Source organism: Astyanax mexicanus, chromosome 7 (genome assembly GCF_023375975.1).
Source record: "Astyanax mexicanus isolate ESR-SI-001 chromosome 7, AstMex3_surface, whole genome shotgun sequence".
NCBI classification, from domain to species: domain Eukaryota; kingdom Metazoa; phylum Chordata; class Actinopteri; order Characiformes; family Acestrorhamphidae; genus Astyanax; species Astyanax mexicanus.
This window is the reverse complement of record NC_064414.1, coordinates 4273284-4285654: the sequence shown is the minus strand read 5'-3', so window position 1 is coordinate 4285654 and position 12371 is coordinate 4273284. Positions and strand designations below refer to the sequence as shown.

Here is a 12371-nt window from a genome sequence, read left to right as displayed (position 1 = left end):
AACACAGAAAATTCTGCATACTTCATTCAGCATGATTGAAATGCTTTTATTGTATTAAGAGAAATGTTAAGTACAAGTCAATGTGCGGTACATGATAAACAGTATACAAACTAATAGTGGTCTAACAGAAACAGTACATTTTCACATTCTGTAGAGCAATGTGTGGAAGAAATATAAAATGCATTTTAAATATGAAAATGAAAAATGCCTTTATAACTTTGAAATGGTCAGTGCTGAGAATGTGGTTAGTGTTCAGAGGCTCTTAAAACACTCCAAGGAGCTGCAGGGCAACAGATATGGAGAGGATCATCACTCCAAAGAGGCCTATGTAGCCATAGCTCCCGTTCATCCTCTTTACAGGGTCTAAAAGTGTGGGGAGGGAAAACACACAGCAGTGAGGATAACAAATTCTTCTATGCATTCTGTTTTAATTAATAAAGCAATTTACATACCATATGTTTCCAATTTACTTTTGTGTTACAATCTTAAGTATTACAATTTAGTTACACTATTAGTGCCTTATAAAAAAGTTTTTTTATTTTTTTTATTAAGTTTATTATTCTGTTTACATGACCCCCTAAAATATTAGATAACTGCAGAACTCTGATTATGGTCACACTCACTATCTAACTGCTGGCCCTATTATTGGAAAACTGTGAGTTTGAAATGACATATTATGACAAAAATAAATAAATTTTATCATATGTATATAAAATGTATGAGTCAAAATGTCATAATTTAATATTGGGGTAAAATAAACAGGGATCCACTGAATATGCAGCAATTATTTAAAAAAATAATAATTTTGATGCTTAAATGAATATGTGAAAAGACTGAACAGTATATACAGTAATATTTGCGATGCTAGCCAGCAAATAAGTAGTAAAAGTAATAATAATTTTGGTGCATCTGATATCTCAGGTAGGTAAGGCGTGGAAAATGAGAACAGATGAAATTGTATTCTGCATCAAGCAATTGTCCCACGAAATGTATAGTTTAATCTATATATATATATATATATATATATATATATATATATATATATATATATATATTACACTTACTGTGACAGGACTGTTGCACATGCACACATTGCAATGACAATTTTCGGCAAGCTCTTGTTTAACTTACTTCCGTTTTTGATCTGAAAGCTGCTAATATCACTGATAGAAAGCCACTCTAAAATTGTGTGTGAAACTGTCTAGACAATCATTTCTAAACTGATTTATACAAAATTAATATGCTGTGCTGTCTGTGCCTGTGATTGTCTGGGGCCCGTGGCTGGGTCAGCTGACCCTAGTGAGGGAAAGGAGTGATTTCCTGTTGTGGTTTAGATATTTATAGGGCAGTACAGCGCAGGATTATGTGAAGGCCTCGGTGCAAGTGTTCGTACTGCAGAGCTTTATACCTAAACATTGTACTGTGACTCAGTGACACACTTTCCATTAAAAAAAAAAAAACATCAATCAATGCTGAAACTGGTCGGTTTAAAGTCAGACAGCAGGGCTATAGCTGTTATAAAGGCGGTGGAGGAACATAGTTTAGTAGTCTTATCTTCAGACTGACATGTTCACTGATCGGTATAAAGGTGATATCATTTTAAACTTTGCCATATCTTGACAGTATATTAAAAAATATGATATAATTACCCAAGGTTTGTCTTAAGTTCTATATAAGCAGGATCAGTTTTACATGAGGAGGTTGGAGTAAAATAGGGATATGCCATATTGTATTGTATACAATATATTGTGACAGTAATACTGTAATTAAAATCACACTATTTTTTTGAACAATTGTTTGTTGGAAGTTTATATGCATGCACTAATTATTCTGCATAGTATTTTGGTTAGTTTTTTTTATGTTTTTATAATTTATTTGATACATTATTATTATTATTTTATACAAAATCAGACTTAAGTTACCTCAGTCAAATCCAGAAAAGACTCTGCAGTTTTAGGTACTGCAAGTCATTGTGTAGTTTAGCCTATTCAGTCTAAATACTACTATAACTGGGTTATGATATTGCTTATCATACTGTGTGTAAATTGAGTAGCCACTCCCATCTCAATCATTCATGATGAGATTTCCTATCCCATGCAAATCCCTAATATATTTTACTGATCTCCTTTAGTAAAATTATATTACTCCACATTACCATGTGAAACTAATCACATTCAAGTTGTTTAAGCTAAAGGAGACCAAATGTCTCCATTACAATATTGTACATGTTAATAAAAATAAATGGAGATTTATGGAGCCTAGTAGTCACACAGGGACTGAGGAGACATCCAGGGTGCTGCCAGGGTGTCTGTCTGCATTCTGCAGTATATGTGGTTCTTCATCTACAGCAACTAACTGGGTAACTGTTAGAGAAACTTAAAGGAATTCTTACTGCCAGTGTAGTAACCCCAGGCATACGAGAACCTGCTGGTCACCCAGATGACACCCAGAACAGAGGCCACGGTCTAAAAAAAAAGGAATAAAAAGGAGAAAGATAAGGTTTATTACACCAGGTCAAAGGACACAATACATACACATGTTTTGATTAAAGCACAGTCATACTAGGGCAAAGTGTGTCTTTGACAGATGACACAAATCACTGTGTTAAATATTAACTTCTCTTTAAGCTGTATTACGCGATTGAGTACACAAGAAAAAAAAAAAAAACATAGTCATTCACACAGCAGATACATGCTCTTATGTTGCACATTTGCTGTAAAGATAAAAAAAAAATGGAAAAGTGTAAAACTACACAGTGTTAATATATTTTTAACTTAGCATGTTTCTTGTAGCCCTTAGTTTTGGTCAATGTACCTTAAAAATTTGATTTTTATTTTTTTGATTAGCTTTGCTTGCTTTGTTTCAATTTTAAAGGCAGTCCATGCTAAAACACTACTTATTAAATCAATGGTTGGAGCTAACATACCATATAAAGAATAAGTGATATGTCAATGTGTGGGTTTAGGACATCACAAAAACAGTCAACTGAAAATAAATAATAAAGAAATAAATAAGAAAGTTGGACATTAAGTGATGCTCTTTTGAACTATTTTATTTCCGGATAAAGATTATTTTCAGTATGGATTAAACAGCTATTTTCTCAATTAATATAATCATAATTTCATATGTTGTTAAATCCTGAAACTAAATAGAGATACTCTGTTTGGTTTCATTTTTACCTAATACCACTCTTAAGCAAATGTACAAAGTATAATAACCACCACTTTTATTCAATGATATACCTAACAATGCTATTTCTTGACACACACCCTTTAACGTCTGCACAGCTGTTTGATAGAACACATTTAGGTCACTATATCTTATTGAAAAAGAAATTAAACTTTACTAAAGATTGTGCCATCTTTACTAACCAGCAGAGATATTTTAGGATGATAAAATCCACTATAGGTCACTGTGTCTTTCAATAATATGCATTTTTAGATCTCAACACAAGTTATGTTGTGTGTTCTGGTTGTACCACAAAGTATAATCTAAAATGTTTTATAATGCAGGGATTTTAAAAAGAAAAAAACACTTTTTTATTATTGCCCTAAAAAATATTAACAATATTTTTTTTTTACTGGTAAAGGGTTAATATGTGGTACAGTACATAATCTGGACATGACCTGTGCTTAATTATCAATATCTACTCACTGGATACACGAGTGCAGCAATGGTCTGGAATACGAGCCACTGTGGGTAGACCTCCAGTGTGTTCTGGTGAGCCCTCTGGATGCAGTTGAACACGTCCTCCTTGTCGCTGTACATGGTGGGGTACTGCAGAGATAAACGAGCACAGACCAGAGGCTTTACTTGATGCAATTATTATCATTTATATTTAAATGAGATTTCTGTATTGTAAAACATACTTCAGTACTGAGAGACTGCAGACTTTGAAATATGATTATGCATAAATACATGCACAAGTAAACAAGTCAAATTATCAGAACCTGCTCATCTTTTTATTGCTGTTTCTAAATTAGGTTGTGTTGTGGAAGATGTTTTATGCATCATATTTTATTAATTAAAGCAATTTCTCTCAGCAATAACAGATGGTTTACTATAATAAACATCAGATGCCATTAGAACACATGCAGGTAAACAAGCATACAAAAAGAGACTAGAAATCCTCAGATTTTAAGATAAAGGAAAATCTCAAATATATTATTAAATCTTTTTTATTATTAGATGTTGCTAACCCAGATAGCAATATTAATTTTCCATTCTTAATGCACTGAAACAATGTTGATCTCATGAAGGAGGAGAAAAAATATATAGTTTATTTAATGTTCTTGCTATCAGTGAACGACTTCTTGTACATGGTCATTTTATATTGCTATGTGTCTCTAAAAAAAGCTAATAATTTCTGTTTTCTAGTCTGGAGGTCTTATCAGTGCTGCTGCAACAGATAACAGGGTGGTAAGATTAGAGCGTGCTAGTATGTTTTGTATCTGCTAAGGTTATATGTTTACATGTGTTTAATGCATACATAAACTAGGTTATGCTTTCTAACTCAATAATGCATTTCCTTAGTAAGTAATGTCTTAACGTCTATTGATTTTATATATTTATAATTACAATTTTTATATTTTCTTTACTTTATAATTAAAGATGTTTTCAAAATTACATATGTTTCTTTCTTTGTATGATTTTTTACATTGTAAATTTAATATTGAAGACAAATTAAAGCTAGACAGGAACACTTGCACACTTGGAGTAACAGTGGATTTAAATCACAGTTTTTATGCATCTTGGTATGTACTCCTCCACCAGTCTTACACACTGCTTTTGGATAACTTTATGCCACTCCAATTCAAGCAGTTTTTAAGTGATCTTTTATTTTTTTTCCAGAGTTGTAGTTATATTTCACGTTTGCTGCAAGTGCTATCAGCAAGTACATGTAAAAGCACAACTGATGCATAAGTAATTTAGTTTAACATGTGTATAGTTGTAGATAACGTTACCTTAATGTTGTATTTCTTCCTCGCGCCTCCAACTTTAACGGCGAGGTAGGTGAGCATGATCCAGCTGTACAGGTAGGTCAGGATCACGTAGCCGAAGTTGGCGGGGAGGATATCTATAATCTCCATGTTTCTAAGCGCGGCTGGGCCTCTTCTCCACACTAGCGGTAAAATACCTGTACCTGCACGCGTCTGTAATGATTTTAAGAGTGGGCTAAAGTGCAGACTCACCCTGTTTCAGCCCTTTTCTCCGTGCTAAAGGAGACGAGTGCAAAAGTCGCAGAAAAAACAGAGGAAATCTCGCGATACTTCCGGACTATAAACATGGAGAGGCGTTTTCTGGACGGTCTACTAGCAACGGGTGTCTCTCTCATTACAGACGGGCTGTTATCAGAATACTGCGACCTTTGGCCCCCAACACTAACAAAAATAGATTTAATTTTCTTATTTTGAATATTTATAGGGTTTAATCTCTTAACTGGCAGTTGACCGCAGGAAAGAAGCAGAAGTATGGCAGCCTTCAATCAGGCAATGGCAGCTGCCAATTGGTTATGACAGCAACTGGTTGGTAACAGCCGCCGCCAGTAGGTCAATGACAACCATCTGTTTGATCAATGGTAGCCACCAGTTGATCAATGGCAGCCTCCAGTTAGAAAAGGCAGCCGACAGCCAGTCAATGGCTGCCATCGGCCTGTCAATGACAGCCACCAAATGTTGGTAAAGGTAGCTGCCATTACCAACAGCTGCTATATCAGCAGTAAAGGCAGCCAGTTATTGCCAATCAACCAGTGGCAACGCCAACACGTATGAGCAGTGGCTGATGCCTGCTGCATGCAATTCATGTTGCATGTTAAAATCACTGACATCTTAGTACATACTTTGAGTGAGCTCTAGTGTGCACAATGACAGGCTGGACAATTTTAGTGAAAATTGATGAAATTCATTTGATGAAAACACGCTTGATGATCTAACATTTTTAACTGTTCTTGTGTAGATAGCTACATTTCATTTTAATTACTAAGATATTTTACCACGACAGGGTGGACAGGATAGGTTAAGCTTTACCTCAGCTAAAGAAATATTGGGTGAAATTAATATTATTACCTGCTAAACATGCAGCAGGTCTCGTCAGTTCCTTGAGAATAAAGCAGTATGAAGGTTTAGATGTCACTAAAATAAAATGTTACTTACTTAAAGGAGTAGGGGTTTTGGCTACAAAAAACACGTAGCCACTAGCTGCATGTCTCTCTCTTAGTGGAGGGAGGGAGGGAGGGAGGGAGGGAGGGAGGGAGGGAGTAAGGGGGCGGGGCGATGTTCGTGAAGCTTCTCAAGCTTCTGGAAAGTTCCAGCATATAAAACGGGGGCAGCAGCGCTGTGATCACTGATTCACACCACAGACAGAGGACGGTCCGTCCGATCACTTACCGCCCGACTTTACCAGCTTTCTTCAACCTACAGCAGAAATACAGACGTTTTACGAACGCTCGAGAGGTACAAACTATATTTTAATTGTGAAAATTTTACTTAGATAGTTAGCTGTTTGTGGTTTTTATGTTTTATTTCGGTGAGGAATTGGGTGCCATTCGGTTAGCTTAGCTTACTAGCTAATGGTACTTAGCGTTAGCTCGACGTCAAACGAAAACAACAGCATATTAACGTAGTTAGCTATCGCTAGCCAGCTTCTGTGTCTGATTATACTTTTCTTTTTGCTAGCTCATTAACTTAACTGCTATTGTTGGCTTTGTAAATTATTTTCCTGATAAATGAGTTCTCTAGCTAGCTAATGCTAATGTCTTCTGGAAAGGTTAACTGCTGTCTAGCGCTGTAATGGCTTCTTACGATTAGGTTACGTTTGCGTTCCAATAATAGTTTTCTAGCTTTAACTAGTTAACGATTCCTTGTTTGGTAATTTGGATAGAAATTACCTTGGGGAAGCCCAAGATAATAAAACGGAGACTTTAAATGGAATAAAATGTGTGTAGGTTAAATTTACTGTGTACAGCTTACTGAAGGCTAGCTATATTTAAAGTCTTGAAGACCTTATTTTTTTAAAAACATAATACAAGTAAGGATATCCAAGGTAATTAAAACATACAGTCATAAAGGTTTAACAAGCTGAAAAAAAACATTTAATACTGACAAACTAACTTATATTTAAGGGTTTAACGTTACCTTTATCAATTTTTAATTTGAACAGATAGTGTTTACCTCAGAGGCTGATCATAGTTAAAACATACAAAAAAAATAATTATCTACTAATAATCTACTCTTTAATGCGATTTATTAGAAATATTTAGTCAGTCCTGAAGACCTTTTTGTTCTCTTTGTTCGCTGTTACGCAAGCAGGGCGGGGGTGGGGGAGTTTCGGTTGCATAAGCTGAGCTGTTTTGCTCAGGCTGTGCTGGAACATTCCTGTGTCAGCAGCACACACACCAGAGACTGACTGACTGTGTCCTCGCGGTCCTCTTCAGGGACACAGTGTGGTATTGTAAATTTAGCGATCATAGTCAAGAGGAGTCTTGTTTCCTTTCCTTTTTAAATCGTTAAGACCAGACAAGCACATTAGTGTTCATTCCTAAAACATTGTTCGTGGTGTATTCCAAATATTGTCACTTTAGGAGTATAATGATTTTGATATAATGACATAAATCAAGAGTAATCAACTTTCTTAAATTATTGACAGTATGCAGGCATTGGGATTATTTTATTAAAATCTTAAAAACATAATTTCAAACAAACTGTATTAAACAATAAGTAAGTCAGGAAGCTTACTATCATGACACGCCTTCATGTGATAGAAGCATAGATTATGGTTATTGTGCATGCTTTGCATCTTAGTTCCTGGCAATATTAGCTTAAGTTCTTACTGTATTTTGTATTTTCCTCAGTCTAATTTATGCATGGTTCGTCTCTTTTGCAGGTCTGACAATGAAGACTGAGGAAAATAGCCAGACCCAGCAGGCTCGCCTCAGCGAGGGAATGCGGCTCATCTTTGACCAGGAGTCCCTCTCCTCTAGCTCCAGTAGCCACCGCAGCAGCAGCCAGGATAGTTCTTATTCTAGCAGCAGGAGCAGGAAGTCACGAAAGTCATACGGCCGCCGCCGAGATCGCCGCAGATCTCGCTCCTCCTCTTCCTCCTCTTCTTCTTCTTCTTCCTCTTCATCCTCCTCTAACAGTGACTCTTCCTCAGGTAGCCGCTCACGGTCACGTTCTCACCCAAGATGCCACCGTGCTTCTGACCGGTCTCGCTGCCGACACCGGCGCCACTCTCCTCCTCGTCGCTACAGAGCCCGCTCTCGCTCCTACAGCCCATCACCAGATCGCTGGCGCCACCGTGATCGCAGGCACAGGGCCTACTCTCGCTCCCGCAGCCGCTCTCGTTCACATGAGCGCTACTACAGACGCTCATACAGGTCACGGTCACGATCCTCAAGCTGCAGTCCATCAAAAGGCAGGTTTGTGGGGCGATACCGGTGCAGATTCCCCCAGTCACCCAGAAGGAGCAGCTACAGAGACTACAGAAGCAGATCAAGGTCCCTAGAGCATTCTGCTGTTCGGCTCAGCCAGAGAGGTAAATTATTTTTATTCCTAGTGTGTGTTTTATTTTTTATTTTTTTCCCCATTTAAAACTTTAGACGTTTTTAAATGTACTCTTTCTCTCCACAGAAAAAGTGGAACTTCTGAACATTGCTAAAGCAAATGCCTCCAAGATCTTTGGAGTGCACAACCTGGAGCTGCCTGCCAGTGTGAAGATTGTGGAGCAGCAAGACAAGACCCCAGAGAGAAATGCTAATGAACGGGTGAGAGCAGACCCCGAGCCACTGAAGAAACCAGCACAGGTGATTATTAGTCTTTCAGTGAGTGATGATTAGTTGATCAATAATGTAGTAAGTACCCTCCTCTCTTTGGAGAGAAGCGGTGATTTTAATTATCAGGACTGATTAAGAGCTGTCAGCTACATTACCATATAGTAAAGGGCCTTTTTAACTTTTGGTTACCACTTTGAGTGAAAGCATGGATTTGAAGTGTCATTGTGCTCTGTGTAACCCAACCTTGGGTCATGGTGTAAATTATCTCCTCAGACGTGATTGTTTTTGGCTGATGGATTAAATGGAATGGAGATGAAGGCAAAAAATATAGACCACCAGCAGCTACATACAGTCATATCCGGATTAGGTAATGGTAAAACTACGTAAGAGTGTGGATGTGTGTGTGTGTGTGGATGTGTGTGCAACCCTGTGAATACAAGAAACTGTAACAATATCTTTAAATCTTCTTCGATGTGTTTAGGAGCGCTTCAATTGCTTTGTTTTTGTATCGTTTCTATTCCCGTAGATCACATGACAGTGGTCTGCACTCCTCCACCCCTTGGAATAGGAGAAAGAGGGAAAGTCATTTGACTTGAGTGACAACATTGGGTTTTCAAGAAGGCTTAAAATCTTTAATTGTGCATATGGTTAAGTAACATCAGTGCTAATATAACCACTACTCTATATATATTTAAAACACAATTTAACGTTTTGATTTTTACAATACATTAACACCTAATTTCATTTTAAACACACTTCGGACAAGACATGTAATGGTAGTTAAAAGTGCACAGTGCTTTAAACACACAAAGCTGTAATCATAGTTAAAGCTGCAGAACTTGAACATGCTAATATGCTTATGGTTCAACTGGGTGCATTGTTATTTACCAGAGTCGTCCTCGAATCTGTGTGTCTGAAGAAACTCAGGCGTACGGACTGGCTCTTAGTGGCCCTTAAATCAGAAGAGCTGACCCTGTCCCCTCTGTCCTCGTTGTACCAAAGACAAGTCTGCGCCCAGAGCGCTGGATGGGGGTTTGGACAAAATCGCTGCGTCTTCATCATTCTACTCAGAGAAGATTTTTTTTGGCTTTACTGTGTTTCCATGTTTAGCTATATAATATATTATTGCTATCTGTAGTGATAATTTGATTAGTCTCTGACAGCAGTACACACTGTTGACAGATTGAACAGACACTTTGCTTTCTTTTATGCATGTACAGATTTAAATATTAAGGGTAGATAGAAAGTAGATTTGCTGAGAATTTAATATTTTGGTGTTCACATTTCTTCTTCTTGTCTCTACAGGAAAAAGATGTGACGAATAAAGATGACAATGTCGCGAGGATATCACCCACATGGAAACCAATTACCTTCAGCATCAATGTAAGTCTTAACAGCTAGTCATGGAAAACTAACTTTCGTGCATTAGTACAAATAGTATGTAGAAACTGTCTAAATGGGTTTTTTGTAGCACGGTACGAAAGCAAATTGTTTCAATTTGTATTAAGTAAAAAAAAACATGGAAAACCCTTATATATGGAAGTTTTACATGTTCCATTTTCTAAAAGTTGCCTTTTTTTTCTTTCTTTCCTCCCAGAACGCTGTCGCCAAGCCACCAAGCAGCCCAACATTCCACGTGACTGAGAGTAAGGTAACATCCAGAGCAGACAGCATGGGGAACAGAAAGCCATACGGACAGTGGGTTCCTGTCAAGAAATCTTCTCCTAACAAACACTGATCCTCCATCAATCTGTATATAGAAGTGTTTATGGACACTGTAAATACTGTAAATAGTTTGTACATAGAGGTTTAAATAGTGGATTAGTGATCAGTTTCATTAGAGGTGTTTTCTTTCAGATGTAAAGTGATAAGTTGGAGGAAGACGAGAGAGGATTGCGCACAGGTGGGAATTGATGTGTACATAATTTTGTCTTGTGCTGAGATTTCTAAATAAACCTTTTATTTGTCAAATTTTGTCTTGTGTGTCTATTTTCTGCACTGAACTTTTGTCGTTCATGAAAACTACAATAATGAAAATGAAGACAGGTGTTTACTTGGCTCAAATAATAATTCACAAAGATCTCAGCTAATAGTGTTATAATGGTAAAAACATAATTTGGTGCTTTAGTTTTCAAACAGAAATTGGCAAATGCTTTCTGTAATTAAATATTTTGAGTAAGCAAGAGTTTTATTCAATGTTTCTGAAGTTTCATTTAAAGCTCAAACTTTTAAACTTATAGCAATAGTATCAAGAAGGTTTATTTTATATCTGAAATGTAAGAATGCTCAGACAGGATTCTGAGGCAAGAATAAAGCCTGTATTTGAAATGAATTTAATTATCTGGCCTCATTTGTTTTTTGGGTAAAAATGATAACAGCTGAAATCCACTCAGCTAAATGCTTATATTTTAGTGAAAAGTATGTTGAGTAGGGCATCAAGTTGACATTTTCTTGCATTTCACACTAAAGATGTGTAAAATGTGAGTGCCATGCTTTGTCACTGCTGTAACAGATATGTTCCATGGTGGGACTGTTAAATGATCTTATTTTAATATAGGCTGGATGAGTCCATCATGATGGCCACTGTAAATGATTAAACCAAGCTGCTACCATTTCAGATATTACAGTACACATCTGAGTTGTCTACACCACTAGGTGGCAGCATCGCTTTACCAATGTCAGGAAAAATCTGGAAGGTTCTGTGTATCAAATGCAGCCCTCATGTGCCATCATAAAAATGAGTTATGGGTGAGCCACACAGAGTGGAAAACTGGATTATTTATTATATCAAAGTCATTAGGCTCCAAAAATAACCACAGAAGGATTTGCTTGTATGCCTCTATTTATGCGTACTGTAAGATTGTATTAAAGATCCTTGCTGTTTGTTACTGTTCCTTGCCTGAAATAAAGATTTACTAATGAATTATTTGTGAAAAAATGAAATGTTTCCATTTTGTATCATAGTAGTTAATACGAGACACAAGCAGCTTAACTGCGTCATTTTTCACATTCTGCACCACAAAACGTTCTGTCCTCTGGCCATTATATAGCTATCAGACCTCAAATGATGCAAAGAAAACAAGTTCATATTCATACATTTTTAAGAGTTCAGAAATCAATATTTGGTGCAATAACCCTGGATTTAAATCACATTTTTCATGCATCTTGGCATCATGTTCTCCTCCACCAGTCTTACACACTGCTTTTGGATAACTTTATGCTGCTTTACTCCTGGTGCAAAAATTCAAGCAGTTCAGTTTGGTTTGATGGTTTGTGATCATCCATCTTCCTCTTGATTATATTCTAGAGGTTTTCAATTTGGTAAAATCAAAGAAACTCATCTTTTCATTTTTAAGTGTTCTCTTATTTTTTTCCAGAGCTGTATGTTCAATTATGTAAAGAATACTAAAAGTGTCTTTTCTATTTAAAATAATTAATGAAAAACTGCACTAAAAACTACTGAAAACACACAATCTAATGGGTTTATGTTGTATTTAAATATAGTTTAATTACAACTGAAATATACTTAAGTTGCCAAAATATTGCATTTAGTATGTATTTAAGTACATATTAATTTTAATGGTAAAAGTACATACTTTTC

The 12371-nt window shown here is 36.5% G+C and overlaps 2 protein-coding genes across 4 annotated transcripts; one reads left to right on the top strand and one right to left on the bottom strand.

Moving 5' to 3' along the window:
- Positions 1-25: 25 nt before the first annotated feature.
- On the bottom strand, positions 26-5269 carry mgst3b (microsomal glutathione S-transferase 3b). The gene is made up of 4 exons (XM_007238570.4): positions 4965-5269; positions 3655-3777; positions 2393-2465; positions 26-363 (listed from the first exon to the last, which is right to left on the bottom strand). The coding sequence occupies exons 1-4, from the start codon at positions 5088-5090 to the stop codon at positions 263-265; spliced, it is 423 nt and encodes a 140-aa protein (XP_007238632.1). The 5' UTR covers positions 5091-5269; the 3' UTR covers positions 26-262.
- A 1029-nt stretch (positions 5270-6298) lies between these two features.
- rsrp1 (arginine/serine-rich protein 1) lies at positions 6299-10741 on the top strand. Of its 3 annotated transcripts, none has more exons than XR_007439939.1 (5): positions 6299-6452; positions 7882-8532; positions 8628-9137; positions 10076-10153; positions 10368-10422. XR_007439939.1 is itself a non-coding variant. In XM_049481124.1 (5 exons), exons 2-5 carry the CDS (start codon positions 7890-7892, stop codon positions 10506-10508), a joined length of 1035 nt encoding a protein of 344 aa, XP_049337081.1. In that variant the 5' UTR covers positions 6299-6452; positions 7882-7889; the 3' UTR covers positions 10509-10741. The 3 variants fall into 3 exon arrangements, 1 of the variants encoding a protein (XP_049337081.1); XM_049481124.1 differs by having other exon boundaries at positions 8628-8800; positions 10368-10741; XR_007439938.1 differs by lacking the exon at positions 10368-10422 and having other exon boundaries at positions 9297-10096.
- The last annotated feature ends 1630 nt before the right edge of the window (positions 10742-12371 follow it).